The sequence below is a fragment of the Hylobates moloch genome, unplaced genomic scaffold (assembly GCF_009828535.3).
Source record: "Hylobates moloch isolate HMO894 unplaced genomic scaffold, HMol_V3 SCAFFOLD_5, whole genome shotgun sequence".
NCBI classification, from domain to species: Eukaryota; Metazoa; Chordata; class Mammalia; order Primates; family Hylobatidae; genus Hylobates; species Hylobates moloch.
In genome coordinates this window covers 71,489,264-71,514,400 of record NW_026652280.1, presented here as the reverse complement: position 1 = coordinate 71,514,400, position 25,137 = coordinate 71,489,264, and the positions used below count along the sequence as shown (strand labels likewise).

General features: G+C 38.5%; 1 protein-coding gene across 7 annotated transcripts in view; it reads left to right on the top strand.

Annotated features, from left to right (window-relative positions):
* Positions 1–24,618, top strand: part of PTPN2 (protein tyrosine phosphatase non-receptor type 2) — a 101,014-nt gene extending 76,396 nt beyond the window's left edge. For 3 of the 7 annotated variants that reach the window (XM_058438669.1, XM_032152860.2, XM_058438670.1), the window contains 4 exons: positions 8,411–8,592; positions 15,936–16,037; positions 16,849–16,941; positions 24,257–24,618. In XM_058438669.1, the coding sequence (XP_058294652.1) occupies positions 8,411–8,592; positions 15,936–16,037; positions 16,849–16,900 (336 nt within the window). In that variant the 3' untranslated portion in view covers positions 16,901–16,941; positions 24,257–24,618. Of the gene's footprint in view, positions 1–8,410; positions 8,593–15,935; positions 16,741–16,848; positions 16,942–21,957; positions 22,044–24,256 lie in introns of those variants that run through there. The other 4 variants (XM_032152862.2, XM_032152863.3, XR_009213520.1 and 1 more) reach the window with 3 other exon arrangements.
* Positions 24,619–25,137: the final 519 nt, after the last annotated feature.

The window sequence follows — 25,137 nt, the reverse complement described above, 5'->3', positions numbered from 1 at the left end:
TCAGCCTCCCAAGTAGCTGGGATTACAGGCTTGCACCACCATGCCTGGCTAATTTTGTATTTTTAGTGGAGACAAGGTTTCTCCATGACACCGAGTCTCATCTTTCACCCAGGCTAGAGAACAGTGGCGCAATCTCAGCTCACTACAGCCTCAGCCTCCCGGGTTCAAGCAATTCTTCTACCTCAGCCTCCCACGTAACTGAGATTACAGGTGTGTGCCACCATGCCCAGCTAATTTTTGTATTTTTGGTAGAGATGGGGTTTCACCATGTTGCCCAGGCTGGTCTCAAACTCCTGACCTCAAGTGATCTGTCCGCCTCGGCCTCCCGAAGTGCTGAGATTACAGGCATGAGCCACTGTGCCAGGCGTGCCTTTTTCTTTTTAATACCTCTGGTACATGATGACAATGAGACAAATTAGAAACTAGTTTATCCATTGTGTGAATGGATTTCCCAGAGATTTTTTAAAGATCTAAATACAAGCATTGCTTTTAACAGTACCATATTGCACAAGAGTAACTCCAGGGAATGAATATTCCATAAGTTCCAAAAAATTTTAAGTTGCAGTGTTACATCTCTGTCCAAAATCACTAAACTCCTCGGGCAATAAGTAGAGTATTCCTTATTAATTAGATCCAAGACTCCTTGCTTCCTTGATAGGATCTTCAAAGAAGGCCATCCCTGTCCATACCAAGTCATTTGGGCCAGTGTCAGTCATAGGTAATCAAAACCATTGACTCCCACTGCTTCTACTTCTACCGCTTGCCACTGGCAGATACATAGATGGTGGTCATGTTCTCATCCTTTCAAGGACTTGAGAGATTATAGTCCCAGTGCATAGGTTGTATATGCGTTTTTCTTCTCTGGCATGTACAGTTGTCACTGCTTTCATCTGCAGGAGCCCAGATACACTTTTCTTTCTCTACCTTTGTCCCTAGGAATGGTGACAAGTGAGAGCACAGGAAACATATTTTCTAGACGTGATGCTGGGCTCTTCACATGCCATCTCATTAATCACAACTGTCTCCCAGGGTAGATGATGACATCCTCTTTCATAGAAGAAACTGAAATTTCTCTTAATCTTGGTCTGAATCCTGATTTGTGTTGCCATCTGCTCCTGAAGTCCATGCTAGAGGCATGCTGGAGGGTGTTTCCGTAGCCCAGTGGTGGGCTAGCCAGCTGCCTGGAGCTGCTAGTGTACCTGATAGACACAACCAAATTAAAGTCCTTTAGCATCATAAGGACCAGCTTGGAGATCTCACTGTTAGTTCTCCCCTAGACTGAACAGTGGCAAGGAGCAAGAAGGTTCCAGATCACATTCAAGCACCACTGTGGTCACTACTCCAGTGTTACATACCTCTGGATTAGAAATGGATTAAGATTCAAGCAAAATCTACCTTGGCTGAAATCTTTTTTAAAAATTTTGTGTTTTTTTGTGCAGTGCTACTTTATTTTTTACTTTGTTTTTCTGTTTGTTGGTTGGTTGGTTTTTTTGAGACGGAGTCTCGCTCTGTCGCCCAGGAGTGCAGTGGTGTGATCTCAGCTCACTGCAACCTCTGCCTCCTGGGGTCAAGTGATCCTCCTACCTCAGCCTCCCGAGTAGCTGGGACTACAGGCGCGTGCCACCACACGCAGCTAATTATTGTGTATTTTTAGTAGAGATGGGGTTTCACCATGTTAGCTAGGATGGTCTCGATCTCCTGACCTCTTGATCCACCTGCCTCGGCCTCCCAAAGTGTTGGGATTACAGGCGTGAGCCACCATGTGCCCTGGCCTTTGTTTTTAGTTGACACTTAGTAATTGTACATATTTATGGGGTTCAGTGTGATATTTTGATACATTTATGTAATGACCAGATTAGACTAGCACATCTATCACCTCATACATTTATCTTTTCTTTGTGGTGAAAACGTTCAAAATCCTCTCTTCCAGCTATTTTGAAATCTATATTTAATTATATATTATTGTGTGCTAATATATTTCATAGTACTTGAAATACATATAAGTATATATAAATATTTCAAAATAGCTGGAAGAGAGGATTTTATGTGTATATAAAACGTGTATGTATATAAATTTTTTTTAAGATAGGGTCTCATTCTCTTGTTGACGCTGGTGTACAGTGGCACGATCATGGCTCACTCACTGCAGCCTCCGCCTCCTGGGCTCATGTGATCCTCCTGCCCTAGTCTCTTAAGTAGTTGGGACTGCAGGCGCATGCCACCACATGTGGCTAATTTTTAAATTTTTGTAGAGACTGGGTCTCACCATGTTGCCCCGGCTGGTCTCAAACTCCTGGGCTCAAGCGATCTGCCCGCCCCAGCCTCCCAAACTGCTAGAATTGCAAGCATGAGCCACCACACCCTGTCTGAAATATTAAATATTATTAACCATAGTCATTCTGTGCAGTAAAACACCAGAACTCATCCCCCTGTTGAACCGTTGTTCAGTTTCTCCCCATGCCCCCTCTTCCCTACTCTCCAAAGCCTCCAGTAGGTACTATTCTACTCTCTGCTTCTATGAGATTAACATTTTTAGATTCCACATATGAGTGAGGACATGCAGTATTTGTCTTTCTGTACTTGGCTTAATGTTCTCCAGTTTCATCCATTTTGCCACAAAAGAGAGGATTTTTTTTTTAATGGCCAAATAGTATTATATTGTGTGTATATATACATATACATATATATATATATATGTATATATATTCCACATTTTCTTTCTCCCTCCATTCATTGATGGACTTTTAGGTTGTTTCCGCATCTTGACTATTGTGAACAGTGCTGCATTAAGCACAGGAGTGCCGATATGCCTTTGAAATCCTAATTTCATTTCCTTTGGGTAAATACCCAGTAGTGGGATTGCTGGATCATATGATAGTTCTATTTTTAATCTTTTAAGGAACCTTTATGCTGTTTTCCAAGATGGCTGTACTAATTTACATTCTACCAGCCGCATACAAGAGTTCCCCTTTCTCCACATTCATGCCAGCATTTATTTTTTGTCTTTTTGATAATAGTCATTCTGATTGGGGTGTGGTAATATCTCAGTGTGGTATTGATTTGCATTATTCTGATGATTACTGATATTGACTATTTTCTCATGTATCTGTTGGCTCTTTGTATGTCTTTTAAGAAATGGCTATTCAGGTCTTTTACCTATTTTTAATTGGATTATTTGTGTCTTCTGCTATTGAATTTTGTTTGAGTTTCTTGTATATTCTGGATATTAATCCCTGTCAAATGTATAGTTTGCAGATATTTTCTTCCATTCTGTAGATTGTCTCTTCAGTCCATTGATTGCTTCCTTTGCTATACAGAAGCTTCTTAGTTTGATGTAATCACATTTGTCTGTTTTTGCTTTTGAGGTCTTATACAAAAGACCCTTCCCTTGCCCAGACCAATGTCCTGAAGTGTTTCCCTATCTTTTCTTCTAGTACTTGTATTTGTTTGGGGTCTTATATTTAAGTCTTTAGTCCATTTTGAGTTGATTTTTTAATATAGTGAGAGATAGGGGTCTGGTTTCATTCTTGGGTATCTAGATATCCAGTGTTCCCAACACCATTTATCAAAGAGACTATCCTTCACCAGTGTTATATTCTTGGCGTCTTTGTCAAAAATAAATTGGCTGTAAATACGTAGATTTATTTCCATGCTCTGTCTTCTGTTTTATTGGTCTTTATATCTGTTTTTATGATAGTAGCATGCTATTTTGGTTACCATAGCTTTGTAGTATATTTTGAGGTCAGGTAGTGTGATGCCCCCAGCTTTGTTCTTTTTGCTCAAAATTGCTTTGGCTTTTGGGGTCTTTTATGATTCCATACAAATTTTAGGATTATTTCTTCTGTTTCTATGAAGAATATCATTGGTATTTTCATTGAATTGCATTGAATCTGTAGATCACTTTATGTGGTATGGACATTTTTTTTTTTTGAGACGGAGTTTCGCTTTGTCACCCAGGCTGGAGTGCAGTGGCACGATCTCGGCTCACTGCAAGCTCCGCCTCCCAGGTTCACGCCATTCTCCTGCCTCAGTCTCTCTGAGTAGCTGGGACTACAGGCGCCCGCCACCACGCCCGGCTAATTTTTTGTATTGTTAGTAGAGACGGGGTTTCACCATGGTCTCGATCTCCTGACCTCGTGATCCGCCCGCCTCGGCCTCCCGAAGTGCTGGGATTACAAGCATGAGCCACCGCACCCAGCCAGTATGGACATTTTAACAGTATTAATTTTAATCCATGAACATAGGCTATCTTTCCATTTATGTCCTCTTCAACTTCTTCCATTAATGTTTTATAATTTTCATTATAGAGATATTTCACCTCCTTGGTTAAATTTATTCCTAGGTAATCTTTTTGAAAATGGAATTGCTTTCTTGATTTCTTTTTTCAGATAGTTTGCTAGTGATGTATAAAATTCTACTGATTTTTATTTGTTGATTTTGTATCCTGCAACTTTACTGATTTTTTTTATTAGTTATAACAGTTTTTTGGTAGAGTCTATAGGGTTTTCTATACATAAGATTATGTCTTCTGCAAACAGAGACAATTTGACTTCCTCCTTTCCAATTTGAATACCCTTTCTCTTGTCTATTGCTCTGGCTAGGACTTACAGTATTATGCTGAATAAAAGTGTTGAAAGTGGTTATCCTAGCCCGGTGCGGTGGCTCACGCCTGTAATCCCAGCACTTTGGGAGGCTGAGATGGGCAGATCATGAGGTCAAGAGATTGAGACCACCCTGGCCAACATGGTGAAACTCTGTCTCTACTAAAAATACAAAAATTAGCTGGGTATGCTGGCATGCGCCTGTAGTCTCAGCTACTCTGGAGGCTGAGGCAGGAGAATCGCTGGCACCTGGGAGGCAGAGGTTGCAGATCACGCCACTGCACTCCAGCCTGGTGACAGAGCGAGACTCCATCTCAAAAAAAAAAAAAAAAGTGGGCATCTTTGTCTTGTTCCAGATCTTAAGAGGAAAAGCTTTCATCTTTTTCATGTTCAGTATGATATTAACTACGGGTTTGTCATACGTGGCTTTGTATTGAGGCACAGTTTCCTCTATACCTAATTTGTTGAGAGTTTTTATCATGAAGATATGCTGAATTTTTTTTTTTTTTTTTTGAGACAGAGTCTTGCTCTGTTGCCCAGGCTGGAGTGCGGTGGCGCAATCTCGGCTCACTGCTACCTCCGCCTTCTCGGTTCAAGCGATTCTCATGCCTCAGCCACCTGAGTGGCTGAGATTACAGGCGTGCACCACCACACTCAGCTATTTTTTGTATTTATAGTAGAGATGGGGTTTCACCATGTTGGCCAGACCAGTCCCAAATGCCTGACCTCAAGTGATTCACCCGCCTCAGCCTCCCAAAGTGCTGGGATTACAGGCATGAACCACGACGCCCAGCCGCTGTGTTGAATTTTATCGAATGGTTTTTCTGCATCTATTGAAATGATCATATGGTTCTTGTCCTTGATTCTGTTGATTTTTGATAGATCATGTTTATTGATTTGCATATGTTGAACCATCCTTTCATCCCTTGGATGAATCCCACTTGGTCATGGTAAATGATGTTTTTAATATACTGTTGAATTCAGTTTGCTGTTATTTCATTCAGGATTTTTGCATCCATATTCATCAAGGATATTGGCCTGTAGTTTTCTTTTTTGTTGTGTCCTTGTCTGGTTTTGGTATCAGGGTAATGCTGGCCTTATAGAATGATTTTGGAAGATTTCCCTCTTCAGTTTTTTGAATAGTGTGAAAAGAATTAGTATTATTTAAATGTTTGTTAGAATTCAGCCATGAAGCCATCAAGTCCTGGGCTTTTCTTTGATGGGAGACTTTTTATTACTGATTCAGTCTCGCTCTTTATTGGTCAGTTCAGATTTTCTATATCTTCATGGTTCAGTTTTGATAGTTCATGTGTGTCTAAGAATTTAGCCATTTCCTCTAGGCTTTTCAATTTATTGGCATACGGTTGTTAATAATAGTCTCTTACAATACTTTGTTTATGGTATTAGTTGTAATATCTCCTTTTTCATCTCTGATTTGAGTCTTTTTTTTTCCTTAGTCTGCTATAGGTTTGTCGATTTTGTTTACCTTTTTGAAAAAATAAACTTTGGTTTTGTTGATCTTTTGTATCCTTTTTTTGGTCACTTTATTTCCATTCTTCTGGTCTTTATTATTTTCTTTGTTCTGCTAATTTTGGGTTTAGTTTATTATTGTCTAGTTCCTTGAGGTACATCAGGTTGTTTATTTGAGATCTTTCTACTTTTTTTTTTTTTTTTTTTTTGAGACAGTTTCACTCTGACCGCTAGACTGGAGTGCAATGGCACGATCTTGGCTCACTGCAACCTCCGCCTCCCAGGTTCAAGTGATTCTTATGTCTCAGCCTCCCAAATACCTGGAATTACAGGCACCTACCACCACTCCCGGCTAATTTATGGTAGAGACGGGGTTTCGCCATGTTGGCCAGGCTGGTCTCAAAATTCTCACCTCAGGTGATCCTCCCGCGTCTGCCTCCCAAAGTTACTGGGTGTGAGCCACCCGCCTGGCCTGATTGTGATTTTTTTCTTTTTTTAATTTGTTGAGACTTGTTTTGTGGCCTAACATATGGTCCATCATGAAGAATGTTCCATGTGCTGATGAGAAAAATGTGTATTCTGTGGCTGTTGGAGGGAATGTTCTGTAAATGTGTGTTAGGTGCATTTGGCCTAGAGTGCAGTTTAAATCCAATGTTTTTTTGTTGATTTTATGTCTGGATGATCTGTCCATTGCTGAAAGTGGGATGTAGCGTTCTCCTGCTATTATTGTATTGCAGTCTATGTTTCCCTTTAGGTCTAATAATATTTGCTTTATATATTTGTGTGCACCAGTGTTGTTGATTGCATAGATATTTAAAATCATTACATCCTCCTGCTGAATCAACCCCTTTGACCTTTGTTTCTTTTTACAATTTTTTACCTAAAGTCTGTTTTATCAAAATATAGCTACTCCTGTTCTCTTTTTGGTTTTAATTTGCGGGGAGTATCATTTCTCATCCCTTCACTTTCAGTCTTAGTGTGTCCTTACAGGTGAAGTGAGTGTCTTGTAGGCAACATAGAGTTGGATTTTGTTTTTTGTTTTTTCATCCATTCAGCCACTGTATCTTTTCATTGAAGTATTTAATCTATTTACATTCAAGGGTATTATTGATAGATAAGGACTTACACCTGCCATTTTGTTAATTGTTTTCTGTTTGCTTTGCATATTCTTTATTCCTTTCTTTCTCTCTTATTGTTTACCTTTGTGGTTTGGTGATTTTCTGTAGCGATAAGCGTTGATTTATTTCTCTTTCTCATTTGTGTGTCTGCTGTAGTTACTTTTTTTCTTTGTGGGGGCTTACATTAAACATCTTATAGTTATAATGGAGTGTTTTAAGCTGATAATAACTTAACCTTAGTCTCATAAAATATTTTTGGCTTTTACCCTCCACCCACAACTTATAATTTTGTTGCTTAATTTACATATTTTTATATTGTGTGGTCCTTAACAACTTGTAGCTGTAGTTACCATTAACAATTTTTTACTTTTAACCTTCATAATGGAGATTTGAAAGATTATATTCCACAGTTATAGCAATGGAGTTTTCTGAATTTGGTAATTTACCTCTGTCAGTGAGATTATATTTTCATATATTTTCATGATAGTCATTATACTTTTGCTTCCAGTCGAAGCAGCTCCCTTAAGCATTTCTTGTAAGGCTAGTCTAGTGGTAATAAATTCTTGCAGCTTTTGCTTGTCTGGGAAGGACTCCATTTTTCTTTCATTTCTGAAAGACAGCTTTGCTAGTAGTTGTTACCTTTCAGCACTTTGAATATATTATCCCATTCTCTACAGGCTGTTCTTTCTTGGCGTGTACAGGTTTTCTGAGAAATAGGTTGATAGCAACCTGCCGGGTTCCCTTACATGTGACTTTTCTCTTGCTGCTTTTAGAATTCTCTGTTTGACTTTTGATGGCTTTATTATAATGTACCTCGGAGAGAGGACCTCTTTGCATTGAATGTGTTTAGTGTGCTGTCGAGTTTCATGGATCTGGTTACCAATATTAAAATTATATTACTATGACTAATAGTCGAGTGTGGACCCAGTATAGTTTGTCTCAAATAGGTAAAAGTCCACGAGATTTTATTAAGATTATTATATTCAACTATATACTGATGTACATAAATACTAAATACTTTATTATAAAATTTTGAAATTAAAATAAGCATAGTTGTTACAAGCTACAGTATGGCAAAATGCCTTTTTCTTTTTCACTCATCTTTTAGCATCATTGGGTTTTCTTAACTTGAATATAGGATTTTAATTCATAAATTTTTTTATTTAAGGAAAATAAATTTTTAATGTTTGCATTTGTTTTTCATTTCTCTTCCCTACCTAGAAACGATGGAAAGAACTTTCTAAGGAAGACTTATCTCCTGCCTTTGATCATTCACCAAACAAAATAATGACTGAAAAATACAATGGGAACAGAATAGGTTTAGAAGAAGAAAAACTGACAGGTGACCGATGTACAGGACTTTCCTCTAAAATGCAAGATACAATGGAAGAGAACAGTGAGAGGTAAGCTTTCTGTAACTACATGCTGAAAGATGAGGCTTTTTTATTTTAAAAATAAATTTTATGGGACCAGGTGCCATATAGGATTTCAGATATGTAATTTTTATATTAGGAAAATACAATCACGCCTGTAATCCCAACACTTTGGGAGGCCGAGGTGGGAAGATCAGTTGAGTCTAGGAGTTTGAAACCAGCCTGGGCAATATAGTGAGACCTTATCTCTACAGAAAATAAACAAAATTAGCCAGGTGTGGTGATGCGAGCCTATGGTCCCAGCCACTCGGGAGACTGAAGTGGGAGGATCACTTGAGCCGGGGAGGTCAAGGTTGCAGTGAGCTGAGATATCACCACTGCACTCCCACCTGGGTGACAAAGCAAGACCCCGTCTCATAAATAATAATAATAAATAATTATGTGGATATGATATATGAAATAATATAGGCCCTTTTCTTATTAATATAACCTTTTTTTTTCCTCTGTCACCCAGGCTGGAGTGCAGTGGCACAACCTTAACTGCTCCACCTCCTGGGTTCAAGCAGTTCTCGTGCCTCAGCCCTCCCATGTATCTGGGATTACAGGCGCCCACCACCATGTCCAGCTAATTTTTGTATTTTTAGTAGAGAGAGGGTTTCACCATGTTAACAAGGCTGGTCTTGAACTCCTGACCTCAGGTCACCCGCCTCAGCCTCCCAAAGTGCTGGGATTACAGGCGTGAGCCACCATGGCCAGCCAAATTAATATAACCTTTATTTCTTACCTGAGGGTATTTAGTATATGATGACAAAGGTGTTCTCAAGGAGCTTTCAGCCAATACTTAGAAACCAGTTCAAAAATCCTTTAAAACAATAATGATTGAGTGTAAAAGTTAATATAATTGGGTGCTAAAATATATGGTGTGGTACAGAAAATAAGTAGTATGAATAACTGCCATTTGTACTATAATTATAATGTAACTGATGATACACCTTTAATAAAACATTTAAACGTGTAAGCTTAATTGCATTACTGGAGAAAGAAAAAGGCGTTCTTTAAAAATCCATATGAATGTGGCATCTATTCAGAATTTTAAATTACAACTACATTTCTAAGACTGTCTCTCACAGATTAGGAAGCTGATAACCTGGTATAAGTCACATAGCAAAGTGAATGAGCTTTTTCTTTCCTCTCTCCTGCATCTCTGAATAACTTTTCTTCTTCTCTTTTTGCCAGATATACTTCTTATAGTGGGGAATTTTATCTTGTGGTTATATTTGTTAGATTGGAATGAAAATAGTCAAAGTCTGCCATACATTATAGCTTTACTGCTGTATTTTCCTAATATAAAAATTAAACACCTGAAATTTTATGAATGTTAACATATTCCAATATATAATACATGTATTATTATATATTATAGTGGAAGAGTTTATTATGATTTAGCAATGTTATTCCTAATTTTTGACTTCAGTAGTTTTAGACTGCAAGAGAAAGCATAATTTTTTTGGTTCCTTTTTTCATCTTAAATAGAATACCTTTAAATCAGGAAATAATAGTTTTAAGTTACCTTAGCTTTTTAAATAATAAGACTTTCAGATTCCTAGTGTTATTGCTTTTTTCCCCCTTTTATCTAGTACTATCTGCAGAATTAAATGAAAAACAGGCTTGATGACTGAAATGGCGTTCTTAGTATTTCAGAAGTGTTGAGTTTTAATCTACAAAGATTCAGACCAACCATGTTAATCCCAGTGAGTTAAATCACTCATCCAAGCTTGCAAATAACAGAGGAGACTACTAAAACCATGCAGGAGTTATGGAGTGATTGCAGAAGACTGTTTCATGGGGTCTGTGTGTGTGTTTATGTGCCTGTACATGTTTTCGCATGTGGTGGCGGTGTTTTCTTCTTTCCCTTTTTTCCTTCCCTGTCTGATAAATGAGACTGGTGCATATTTGAAAGCAGAGAGTCCCAACGGAAAAGTCAGAATTCTAAGTGGAGAAGGCTGATTACAAAAACAAGGTTACAGAAATAAAGAAGAGGAGGCCGGGCATGGTGGCTCACGCTTGTAATCTCAGTGCTGTGGGAGGTCAAGGCAGGCAGATCACTTGAGGTCAGGAGTTTGAGACCAACCTGGCCAACATGGTGAAACCCCGTCTCTGCTGAAAATACAAAAATTAGCCAGGCATGGTGGCACACGCCTGTTGTCCCAGCTACTTGGGAGGCTGAGGTGGGAGAATTGCTTGAACCCAGGAGGTTGCAGTGAGCCGAGATCATACCACTACACTCCAGACTGGGCAACAGAGCAAGACTCTCTCTCAAAAAAAAAAAAAAAAGAAAAAAAAAGAAATGTAAAAGAAGAGCATAGGATCGGGACGTGAAATAAAGGTTACTCTGAACAGTTTTAATTTTTAATACCTATAGATAGCTTTGCATTAAAGATCCTAATAAAAGTCTTATCGAAAGAATTTCAACTTTCTTTTTTTTTTTTTTCCCCCGAGACGGAGTCTTGCTCTGTCACCCAGGCTGGAGTGTGCAGTGGCGCAATCTTGGCTCACTGCAACCTCCACCTCCCGGGTTCAAGCAATTCCCCTGCCTTAGCCTCCCGAGTAGCTGGGATTACAGGCCCCCGCCACTACACCCAGCTAATTTTTGTATTTTTAGTAGAGACAGGGTTTCACCATGTTGGCCAGGCTGGTCTCGAACTCCTGACCTTGTGATCCTCCCGTCTCAGCCTCCCAAAGTGCTGGGATTACAGACGTGAGCCACCACGCCTGGCCAGAATTTCAACTTTCAAAAGAAATAGAACACAGTACTTTCTTGTATTCATTTTCATTGTTGAATATCCTCCAAAGCAGTGTTTTTCAAATTGAAGGTCAAATCACTTAGTCGTGAAGTTTATTGGATTATAAACATTTTTTAAAGAAGAAAATAGAATAAAATAGAAATTATCAGCATATCACAAATAATAACATGAATTTAACAGATGCTGGCGAGGTTGTGGAGAAAAAGGAATGCTTAAACACTGCTGGTGGGAGTGTAAATTAGTTCAACTGTTGTGGAAGACCACAGTGTGGTGATTCCTCAAAGACCTAAAAACAGAAATATCATTCAACCCAGCAATCCCATTACTGGGTATACACCCAAAAGAATATAAATCATTGTACTGTAAAGATGTAAACATGCACGAGTATGTTGATTGCAGCACTATTCATCATAGAAAAGACATGGAATCAATCTAAATGCCTATCAGTGATAGACTGCATAAAGAAAATGTGGTACATATACAGCATGGAATACTATGCAGCCATAATAAAGAACGAGATCATGTCCTTTGTAGGAGCTTGGATGGAGCTGGAGGCCGTTATCCTTAGCAAAACTAATGCAGGAACAGAAAACCAAATACCACATGTTCTTACTAACAAGTGAGAGCTAAATGAAGAGAACACATGGACACATAGAGGGGAACAACACTGGGGGCCTATTGGAGGATGGAGGGTGGGAGGAGGGGGACAATCAGGAAAAATAACTAATGAGTACTAGGCTTAATACCTGGATGATGAAGTAATCTGTGCAACAAACTTCCATGACACAAGTTTCAAGCTTATGTAACAAGCCTGCATGTGTACGTACCCCTGAACTTAAAAAAGAATTTTAACCTGTTTTTATATATATATGTGTGATGTATAAATTCCATATATTTACATATACATTGTGTACCTATGTAAGTGTGTGTGTGAGGTTACTCTGTTGTGATGCTGTTTCTTACTGTAGGTTGCAGTCTGAGTTTGAAAGCCAGTATTCTCAATTACAGTTCAACCCAGAAACCCAGATCACTGAGAGTGAGAAACAACTTGGACATACAAAAAGTCTGGGGCGGGCAGAGTGGCTTATGCCTGTAATCCCAACACTTGGGGAGGCTGAGGTGGGTGGATCACTTGAGCCTAGCAGTTCAAGACCAGCCTGCACAACATGGCAAAGCCTATCTCTACAAAAAATACAAAAATTAGCCAAATGTGGTGGAACCTGCCTGTAGTCTCAAGGGAGGCTGAGGTGGGAGGATTGCTTGAGCCCAAGAGGTTGAGGCTGCAGGGAGCTATGATCACGCCACATGATCTTCTATGGGCCAGGGTCCACAGGAGGCATTCCCATTGGTTAATGTCGTAAATTGCATAAATATACGGGAAAACTTGGGCAGGTCCCACTTGGTAAGTCATTACACAGACATAATTTCTTTAGGCCCCACTAAGGAAGAAAAGATTTTATCACAAATCGAGAGTAGTCTTGTCATTCTCTGGAATTGTGTTCTTAAATTAGATACAGGCATGCCTTGGTATTTGTCTCTAGTCCATTCCTGAATTACATAGTGCACTTTTGGAAAGCAAAAACCTCTGTTCCATTCTTTTAAATGAGAAAAATAGTGTGTTCTCAGCCCAACCAGAAAGCATAACCAGTTCCCCGAAATATAGTACAAAACCTTTTAAACTCCTATATAGCATTTAAAGCACTAATTATGTAATCGTATAACACTTAAGGGACTCATTATTGGGCTTGTATGGTAAATGACAAAATACTAGATACAAATTATAATTGCCTTCCATACCGCAATGAAAATAAAAACTGAAATAATATGTTAAAGATTATATCTAAATTGGAACCTTGTTAACAATACCCCCAGGCTCCTGGCAAAAGCTAATAAAGGGCCCATGGGAGGCTAACCCCCTCTCTGTTTTTATACATATTTTGCCTACACTTGAACACAAATGTTTTCACTAGCAGGTACATGCATATTTGTGATAGTGAATTTTCAATTCAGAGAGTGAATTCTTGGTAAGAATTTTTGCAAGTCATTATAGCAGATACTCAGATGGAGTTCAGACAGGCAGGGATACCTGTATATATGATAACAAAAAGTGAAAAAGACATGAGAAAGCACCATAAGATGAACAAAGAGAGCAAAACACAGTCCCTCCTTAAGTTGCAGAATATGTTACAAAGATAAAACAAGTACCCAAATTAGCACATTATTAGTAAATTATAAATTACTTCAAATTAAATGCCGTAAGAATAGAAGGGCTAGAGGGGGTGGAGCAAGATAATTGAAGAGTAGAACTGAAATGAGAGGAGAGAAGGGAAGCTTTCTATTTTAGTGGGGAGCAAATTTGGAGAACAGCAAAAAACGGCAAGAACAAAGTTTGCATAGCAGGAGAATATTGGCAAGCATTTGCATGGACATGTGTTCTCAGTTCTCTTGGGTACATATCTAGGAGTGGAATTGCTAGGTCATATGGTAACTATGTTTAACTTTTGAGGAGCTGTCAAACTGTTTTCTATGGCAGCTGAACCATTTTACATTCCCGCTAACAGTCTCTTGGGGAGAGAAGGTTCCAGTACACCAAAGAAGTGTAACATTGATTAAAATATTCTCAGACATAGTTCAATTCAGATTTCTCTTGTCTGAAAGGTTCACCATATAGCTTTTTTAATAAAGTTTTATGGAAATATAATTTATATACCATAAAGTTTACTCATTTAAAGTATACAATTCAGTGACTTTTAATATATTTACCACATTGTGTAGCTGGCATCACGATCTAATTTTAGAACATTTTCCTGATCCCAGCTTCTGTAGCTGTTTAAAAAATATTTCAAGATTAATCAAAGACTGATACTATATTTAGTTGATGTGATTCTTTGGTCTCCTTTAATCTGGAAGTGTTCCCTACCTTTTTTTTCCTTGCTTGACATTTGTATTTTTGAAGCTTCTAGGCCAGATATCTTTTAGAATGCCCCATACAATGCATTTCTTTAATCATTATTTATCATAGTTAAATTCATGTTAAAGTCTTGGCCAGGAAAAAGGTAGTCTCAATGTAGGAGACACTGAAGAGGCATTTGAGATTTTTAAGCACCATCGTGCACTAGGCCCAGTAACAACAACAAAAAAGATTTTAAATCAAGCTACGTGTCCAGGAGTATGCTCTAGAAGAATTACCATGGCAATAATATTTAATTTGAGGGCAAGGAAGCTGGTTAGGCCTTTGCTGTAATACAGAAAAGTGAAAAGAGGGAATGGAAGAAATAGTAACCTATATGTTGCCATTGGCCGTTTTTGTGTGTGTGTTTTTATAGAGAGGCAAGACGCTATATTGCACAAGCTGGACTTGAATTCCTGGGCTTAAGCCATCTTCCTGAGTAGCTGGATGGCATTATTATTTATGTAGAACCAGAACTAAGTATCTTGGGAGTCAGAGACCTTCCACTGAAACAGAATTTCTGAGACCGGACCCAGTGGCTCATGCCTGTAATCCCAGCACTTTGGGAGGCTGAGGTGGGCAGATCACTTGAGATCAGGAGTTCGAGACCAGCCTGGCTAACATGGTGAACCATCATCTCACTAAAAATACAAAAAAATTAGCCAGGCATGGTGGTGCACGCCTGTAATCCCAGCTACTTGGGAGGCTGAAGCAGGAGAATTGCTTGAACCTGGAAGGCGGAGGTTGCAGTGAGCCGAGATTGCGCCACTGCACTCCAGCCTGGGCAACAGAGCAAGACTCCATCCCCCCCCCCCAAAAATTTCTGTATTGACTATGAAAATGGGAGGTTGAAATGTGTATGGTCAAATAAAAGAATAGGTGCTCCCACAACAGAATATTCATGGAAATATTAAATAGATAGCTTTCATGAGAGCCTTAACCATCAAACGTGACCAGGAAATGGGATCAGATGCAAGTGGTACCCCCTTGTCTTCCCACTCCTGCTTCTGCTGACTAGTTAACAAGGAAAGAAAACTAACAGTCATCAATTCACGTGTCAAGAAAGTATCTTGCTTATTTTCAGGTCCCACTAAAAGCAGTTATGAATATAAAACTACCAGGAATGGTTGTCAAGGTACATCTCTGAATCATTGAAGAATATTGAGGCTTTTCTTGGCCGGGCGCCGTGGCTCACACCTGTAATCTCAGGACTTTGGGAGGCCAAGGCGGGTGAATTGCTTGAGGTCAGGAGTTCAAGACCAGCCTGGCCAACATGGCAAAACCCTGTCTCTACTAAAAATACAAAAAATTAGCTGGGCATGGTGATGCACGCCTGCAATCTCAGTTACTCGGGAGGCTGGGGCACGAGAATCACTTGAGCGTGGGAGGCAGAGGTTGCAGTGAACCAAGATTGTACCACTGCACTCCAGGCTGGGTGACAGAGCAAGACACTGTCTCAAAAAAAAGAATATTGAGGCTTTTCCCCTCATTCCAGTGTTCAAGTAGGGTGAAAACTATGTGGATGTGTATGGTTTTATTTGCTCCTAGGTCCTCTGTGTTAGAGTACTCAAGTCCTACTCTGTGTGCACTTCCTTTTACTTGTTTTTATTTCTTCATAGTGCTCTACGGAAACGTATTCGAGAGGACAGAAAGGCCACCACAGCTCAGAAGGTGCAGCAGATGAAACAGAGGCTAAATGAGAATGAACGAAAAAGAAAAAGGTGGTTATATTGGCAACCTATTCTCACTAAGATGGGGTTTGTGTCAGTCATTTTGGTTGGCGCTTTTGTTGGCTGGACACTGTTTTTTCAGCAAAATGCCCTATAAACAATTAATTTTGCCCAGCAAACTTCTGCACTAGTAGCTGACAGTGCTACATTAATCATAGGGGTTTGTCTGCAGCAAACGCCTCATATCCCAAAAGCGGTGCAGTAGAATAGACATCAACCAGATAAGTGATATTTACAGTCACAAGCCCAACATCTCAGGACTCTTGACTGCAGGTTCCTCTGAACCCCAAACTGTAAATGGCTGTCTAAAATAAAGACATTCATGTTTGTTAAAAACTGGTAAATTTTGCAACTGTATTCATACATGTCAAACACAGTATTTCACCTGACCAACATTGAGAAATCCTTTATCACAGGATTTGTTTCTGGAGGCTATCTGGATTTTAACCTGCACTTGATATAAGCAATAAATATTGTGGTTTTATCTACGTTATTGGAAAGAAAATGACATTTAAATAATGTGTGTAATGTATAATGTACTGTTGACACGGGCATCAACACTTTCTATTCTTCAGCATTTCAGGGTAAATATATTTTATAAGTATCTATTTAATCTTTTGTAGTTAACTGTACTTTTTAAGAGCTCAATTTGAAAAATCTGTTACATAAAAAAATAAATTGTATGTCAATTCAATTGTACTGGATACATTTTCCATTTTTCTAAAGAGAAGTTTGATATGAGCAGTTAGAAGTCGGAATAAGCAATTTCTACTATATATTGCATTTCTTTTATGTTTTACAGTTTTCCCCATTTTAAAAAGAAAAGCAAACAAAGAAACAAAAGTTTTTCCTAAAAATATCTTTGAAGGAAAATTCTCCTTACTGGGATAGCCAGGTAACAGTTGGTCAAGACTTTGTAAAGAAATTGGTTTCTGTAAATCCCATTATTAGTATGTTCATTTTTCATGAAAATTTCAATGTAGTTGGGGTAGATTATGATTTAGGAAGCAAAAGTAAGAAGCAGCATTTTATGATTCATGATTGCAGTTTACTAAGACTGAAGTTTTGAAGTAAACACTTTTCAGGTTCTTTCTACTTCAATAAATAGTATGATTATATGCAAACCTTACATTGTCATTTTAACTTCTTAATGAGTATTTTTTAAAGCAAACTGTATAATGAATTTAACTGCTCATTTGAGTGCTAGCTTTCCTCAGATTTCAACATTCCATTCAGTGTTTAATTTGTCTTACTTAAACTTGAAATTGTTGTTATAAATTTAATTGCTAGGAGGCATGGATAGCATACATTATTATGGATAGCATACCTTATTTCAGTGGTTTTCAAACTATGCTCATTGGATGTCCAGGTGGGTCATCAAGAGGTTACTTTCAACCACAGCATCTCTGCCTTGTCTCTTTATATGCCACATAAGATTTCTACATAAGGCTTAAGTATTTTAAAGGGGGCAGTTATCATTTAAAAACAGTTTGGTCGGGCGCGGTGGCTCACGCCTGTAATCCCAGCACTTCGGGAGGCCAAGGCGGGCGGATCACGAGGTCAAGAGATCGAGACCGTCCTGGCCAACATGGTGAAACCCCTTCTTTACTAAAAATACAAAAATTAGCTGGACATGTAGTCCCAGCCCCTTGGGAGGCTAAGGCAGGAGAACCACTTGAACCTGGGAGGCAGAGGTTGCAGTGAGCCGAGATTGCGCCACTGTACTCCAGCCTGGCAACAGAGCAAGACTTCATCTCAAAAAAAAAAAAAAAAAAAAAAAGTTTGAAAACCATTGGTATAGATAGATATTTTGAATTGATTTGCATAGTCTCCTTGAATGTGTTAAATTATGTTGAAAGTATGAAAGCAGGATGTAGGTGGTACTACATATTAAATAAGATTTATATAACGTGTGCCTGTGTCCTGATTCAGTATTACTGTGTCCCGTAACCTTGAAATGGAGAGGAGGTAAGAGGGATATTTTTTTATGTCTGTCTGCATTAAACCTGTGTTGAGGCATCCAAGACCCTTACATTTCAGGTTGTTACTGGTTTAAAACCTCTTTCCAGTTTGCATTGGTTTGTCTTTGCTAAACACAGTATGTTACTCCGCAAGTCATATACAGGTAGACCTTATGACATTTCCAGTTGAAACTAGGCTTGCTTTCGGTACACAGGTGAAGACTTGAGGAAGCCAGTGCCAGGGAGGATGTGCCTCACCCCTCAGCTGGCTGAATGCGCTTCATCGGCTTATGCTTTGCTTTCTGTATGCTTTCTGTCCTTCTGGGTGGTGTCGCATATATTTTTAAAACCACATTCAGTGTGATGAACACTTGTTGGTACACTTCTAAGGTTAGTCATCTTTCCTTCTCTGAGCAGATCCTTGAGAAGGGCATTGACAGTGGATGCTTTAAATAGTGTTCAGTTTTTACCAGTAATAATATTTTTTGGTGGATGTCATGAAAACACATGACATCGTGTTGTGCCCATGATCATTATCCTGACTTTTTATTGAATGAGGTGTGCTGGTCAAAGAGACAGACGTGGCTGCCTTCTCTGGTAACAGCCAGAGGAAGAAGTTAGCAATTCTAGATGGATTCTACAGCTTTAAAAAACTTGTTGTATCCTTAGGTCCTCATAATATTAAATATTTTCTAATTTTAACATATTTTAAGAGTCAGATATATACTTTGACTTGAATGAGGTAGTGTTGCTTCTTAAATACGTTAAGGAAGACAAAATTAAAAAAAAAACAGGTTTCTTTTATTTTCAGGAGTTTTTAATTCATATCTAGTTCATTTCCACTCATATCTATTTCTGCTAATAGATTGACAGCAACCTTTGGTTTAATGCTGTGTTCTCTAGCTACACTGACAAGTTATGTATTATTTTCCAATGTTAGCCAAGTATTTATTTTATGTTAGCCTATGACTGAGTTTCATCTATGCTTGCACATATATAGAATGTAAAAATATAATTCTCCATGTTTAATGTATCCATATAAAAATGAAAATACCCATTTTCTGCATTCTTAAAGGGTTAAGAAAAGTAACATGTAATAAGTACATGGAGGACTTCAGAGTAATATAAAGACCATTTCTTGTGTTAGAGGAGACTTTATAAATTTGTCAGGTTTTCTGCCTTTTGGTTCTTTTATGTTCTTAGTCCATTTCATTATTATTTTAATATTTCTACCAAGGAATGAACAAGAAAAGAGAAAGGAAGAAAAAAAATGTGTTAATCATTTTCTTTTAATGGTATGTCAGCAGAAGGGGTTCTGACTCTAAGCTAATGTGCACTTGTGCCTGTCCTCTTTGTCTTAAAGTTGGTGGTATGAATTGAAAAATGTGTATTGATTTAAAAAGCAGTTTATGATATGAAACGGTCTTCCAGTTTTTATATCAACTCCTTTGCTTTCAACAGTCAGTTCAAAGCACCATTTATTGATGGTTTACTGTATGCCAGACACTGTATTTTTTCTTTACATATTACCCTACTTAATCCTCAGCACAATTTTATGAAGTAGGTATTGTTAATCAGCCTGAAACTGGCATTTCTCCATCCTTTTATGGTGCTGTCATTGAAAAGTCTCAGATGTGTAACATGTCCTAGAAGTAGATAATTCTCAAAGAAAGACTGCAACTGCAACTCATTTCCCTCTGAGAAAAAATATCCCTGACTAGATTACATATCTAGTTCCAGACCAGAATCTGGTGGTATAATAAAAGTGTTTTGGTTGACTATTCTATACCATAATGAGTACCTACATTCCCAAATTGCCTGCCTGGTTGTTGTACAGACTTAAAAACCTAGCCTGCCTTGATTTTTACTTTTCAGATACACATGTTTAAAGAGATTTTTGCTGGTCACAGTAGCTCACACCTGTATTCCCAGAACTTTGGGAGGCCAAGGTGGGAGGATTGCTCGATCCCAGGAGTTTGTTCAAGATCAGCCTGGGTCTCTACTTAAAAAAAAAAAAAAAAAATTTAGCTGGGTATGTTGGCACATGCCTGTAGTCCCAGCTACTCAGGAGGCTGAGGCAGGAGGATCACATAAGCACAGAAGTTTGAGGCTGCAGTGAACTATGATGGAGCCATTGCACTCCAGCCTGGGCAATAGAGGAGACTTATCTCTCTATATATATTTGTCTCTCTCTCTCTCATAATACATATATACATATATATACACACACACACACACAGATAGATACATATAAAATAGATATAAAAATATATTAAAGATATTTTAAAGATTATTTATAAATATATGTTTTTTAAAAATATAGTCTATTATAAGCCAAATGTCATTAGGCATGTAGTCCATTTCTTTCTATGTTCAGGCAGGAGTTCCAGTTCTATCAACATTGGTTTATCTTTTTTTCTAGCAGGTGCACACATGGGTTCTCAGTGATGTGTAGCCAGGACATAGATTCCTCTCAGTGTGTTGCACCCTGCAGGGGGAGATGTCTGAGGTCATCCCTCGCCTGGCTATGCTTGACGCACAGTGCATAGCAGAACTAAGTGCATAGCAGAAATGCCTGTTCTGCATTCCTATTTATAAATCAACAGCTAATAAAGTCTCTTTTACTTTTAAGAAGCCCTTATTTGGCTTTGGCATATTTACATGGTAGGGGCCTAGAATTTTATAAATAAAAATTTGAAAAATAGAAATGTATTTTCTCACGATTTAAAAACCACCTGTATGGTTTACTCTGGAGTTGACCTGTTCCACTCATCCTTCTCCCCAGTTCATTTGTTTGGTTTCAATTCCACTTTCCCTTATACCTATCTTCAAAGCAGTGTCTATGGGACAGCATCGCCAAGAGCCCTGACTGGGCCTGGCTTGGTAACTCACTCCTGTAATCCCACCTCCCCCTAGAAGTGCAGATATACTAGAAATTACAGCTGTCTTTGTTCCAGTGAATATGCATAAGGGGTAACATGCCTTGGTGGAAAGCAACTCAGATTGTGTGGACTCCTCAATCCCTGCTCTACCAAGAGCTCTCCAGTTCCAAAACTGTACACTCAGTGGCTATGTTCTGTGTGCCTGCTCCCAATACAGCCATTATGTTGTTCATCCAGATTTGAGAATTTAAGCTTTTCACTCCTCTTTGGGTAGTATTATTTAAGAACTTCTAGGAAAATAGTATGAGTTTGGTTATTTTTCCCTCGGCAGCAGGAATTTTCTGAATATTTAGCACATTCAGATTGCTCCAAGAACAGCATTGAGCAATGCTGCACATGTGCTTTCTCCTAAGGCTGTCTCCCCTGGGGCCTGGGTTCTGGAAAGACTCATTGTCCTTCAGGGAAGGGAGCATTTTTCCTCATTGCCATTGCTGAGCCTTTTCTCCTGCCGTATACTATTTAGCCCAGCATGGAGCCGTCGCCGACTGTAAGGAGTGATGGATAGAAGTGTTTACTTGGTTTGTGAGGCCTTGTCTCTAAAGGGTAACAATCTGACGAGGAAAACATTTCAAAGAGCCCTGACCAGGCCTGGCTTGGTAACTGACTCCTGTAATCCCAGTACTTTGGGAGGCCGAGGCTGGAGAATCATTTGAGCCCAGGAGTTCGAGACCAGCCTGGGCAACACGGTGAAACCCCACTCTAATAAAAAAAAAAAAAAAAAAAAAAAAGAGCCCTGACCCTCTCTGGGCAATCCATTGGGAGAATTTGAAAAGTTCAAACTTTTGAACTCTTCCTACTTTATTTTTTTTAATTTAGAATGGAAGGTGGGAATTATGCGATTTGGTGAAGATGTTACAGAAACTGCTTCAGGACTTTCTGGTTTTACGTATACAGTATGTTTTGAGGAGCTCCAAGAATTGCACAGGAATTTTTTTCTTTATACAGACCATTTTTTAAAGACACATCAAGTTATTCTTTATTGTGGCTCTAATTTGGCATATTTTTCAGACACAGGTTGCTCTTGATACATCAAATTTCTGCTATTAAAAACTTCAGTTATTTTGAGTTTGGTGAATTCAGGAGAGGGAACCTAGGTAAGTCATCTGTAGGGCATCTTTGCACCTTAAGAGAAGTTTCTGATTAGCCTCAATTCAGTTTAGTAGAATATTAATGTGGATATCTGGTGGCAAAACCTATTCTTGGTGCAGTTTGGCTTTTCGTGGCCTCAGGCATAGAGCTGACTTGGGAGTGGACCCTCCGTCCATACCCACCCGGCCCTTGCGCCTTCCTAGCATAAAGCGGTGTGTCAGAGCCACTGTCTCCACTGAATGCACCATGTTTGTTTCATTTGACCTATTTGAACCTGTTTCTCTTGCCTTTGCCTTTTAAAATAAAAATAGCAAAAATTGATTCAAGTGAATCTATTAAAATTTTCTAAAATGGAGCCCATTTGTCTTTTCAGTCTTGCAAGTAAAGTCTTTAAAACAATTAACCCTCCCACTGATTTAACTGTATTTTCTTACCCCCCTCCCTGAATAATATTTACAAAGAAATAATAACGTGAATTTTTAAAAACGCTGTCCTTCAGTTGTTATAAATGATAGTTCATTCTTGGTAAGTATATCTGTAACAAAATACTGGGGAAGGACATGAGGTATGGTGAACACTTACAATTCTGCCAACCTGCTTAAATACATAATCTAAATTTAACCCACGTAACACCTCTTCTAGGTAGACAGCATTCTCCCTATATTCAGATGAGAAAACTGGGTCAAAGAATAAGTAACTTGCCCAAAATTGCACAGCTAGTACATGACAGAACTGAGATTCACTCTCCAATCTGTAGACTTCCAGTAACTCCAAACCTCATACTTTTTCTGTTATGTTACACTGACTCTGTTTTTAATGGAATATTTAAATGAGATATTTAAGTGGGAAAGTAATAGACAACCACTCTTACCTGTTAAAATCCAGAGTAATTCTCTGTTTTTTAAATGGAGCACATTTAAAAAGCTTTGTGCACCAGTTTGAACTACCACTGCAACAGAGAAATACTAGAACATCAGAGTATTCTCTAAACCAGATCATTATTTCATTCACTTTGATTGAATTGAGTTATTTTAAAAAGACTTCTGGTTGCATGGAAAACATACATATTTTGCAGCACTCAGAATCAGTAAAAAGCACCTTCAGCCACTTTGGTTCAGGTTCTGAAGATTCATGTAATAAACATCCATAGTAGTTTTGGGCTCACAGATACCTGATCAGAATGTTTTCTTGATGACTTGACATTTCTCCATCAGTGTTGGATAATCAGAGAAAAAAAGGACTGTTCAGAACACCAAGGTGCTTGGTACAATTATGCCAAGTACCCTGTCTTTAAAGGGAGTAGTCTAATTCTCAGCATTTGAGAGTTTTTGACTAAATGTGTGGATATGATTTGTATTTCCTGTTTATTAATATATATGTGAAGATACAATACTGACAAGTACTTAGATTTGGAAGTTTTGCAGTACTGAAGGGAGTTGGGGGAAGAATGGAAATACCATTGACCTCCTAAAAAGTTCAGTTACTTGCAAAGTTTGGGAGGTGACATCAAAAACTCAACTGCCCTTACAATAGTCATTCCATCTGTCTGTTGCTTATTTGAATTCTCATTTATTTTTACTTTATGGCATTAAAATACAATAAATCTGTCAATTATGTTGTGTCTTTTAGTAGTAGCTTAAGATTGGGTCACTTCATTTCAGTAGATATAATTGTTAGTATTATCCTTCAGGACAAAAAGCATCTGCTAACAACCTGTGATTTAAAAATATAGGCCAACTTTATGTTCAAACATTATGTTGATAATATTTTTAGCAGTATTACACAGTGGAGGTCCAAATTGGATTAGACTTTTGCATTGAATTCCAAAGTATTGGTAAGTCTAGCACATACGATAAAGTTTTGCTAAATTCTTGTGGGTACATTATTTTTAAAACCTGTCTGTCGGTATCACACAGAGGTCACTTCTTGAGTAAAATAAGATGACCTTAAGAATTCACATAATTCTTGACGAAGAATATAAGTCACGACGCTTTCACATGAGGCCGCGTCATACTACCATCGTTTGGAAATCCAGCATCTCAGCCGTTTTACCAAGATAACAGTGCAGCACTTAGTGTGGTTGAATGTGTCATGTGGGAATGATTTTTGGTCGCCTTTTCAGTTCATTGTTAGTCCTTTTATGTTTGTGTGCATCTATGTTTGTCTGTGTGTTTGGTAAATATGAATTGAATAGATGACTTCTTATTTTATGTTTTAGGCCAAGATTGACAGACACCTAATATTCATGACTTGAGAATATTCTGCAGCTATAAATTTTGAACCATTGATGTGCAAAGCAAGACCTGAAGCCCACTCCGGAAACTAAAGTGAGGCTCGCTAACCCTCTAGATTGCCTCACAGTTGTTTGTTTACAAAGTAAACTTTACATCCAGGGGATGAAGAGCACCCACCAGCAGAAGACTTTGCAGAACCTTTAATTGGATGTCTTAAGTGTTTTTAATGAGTGTATGAAATGTAGAAAGATGTACAAGAAATAGGAGAGATTACTTTGTATTGTACTGCCATTCCTACTGTATTTTTATACTTTTTGGCAGCATTAAATATTTTTGTTAAATAGTCTTATGTTGGTTTGTGTGCATTATCTTAGGACAGCTCTGCTTCAAATAATGAACATTTTCCTGTGGGTTTATAATTTCTGTAACAAGCAATTGACATATTGCTGAGGCGGGTGGATCACTTGAGTTCGAGACCAGCCTGGCCAACATGGCGAAACTCCGTCTTTACTAAAAATAACAAAAAAATTAGCCGGGCCTGGTAGCAGGCGCCTGTAATCCCAGCTACTCGGGAGGCTGAGGCAGGAGAATCACTTGAACCCAGGAGGCAGGGGTTGCAGTGAGCCAAAATCGCACCACTACATTCCAGCCTGGGCAATGAGTGAAAACTCCGTCTCAAAAAAAAAAAAAAGTTTTTATAGTTGCCCTACAATAGTCTTTGTATCCTAAGTACAGTTTAGGTGAAAGCAGTAATAGAAGAGTTACGATATTCCTTTGTTACTTGGGAGAATATTAATATGGATAATGGTATTGCCTTAAGGTCGACATTAATTTCAAACAAGTGCAACAGTTCAGGGCAGTTTTT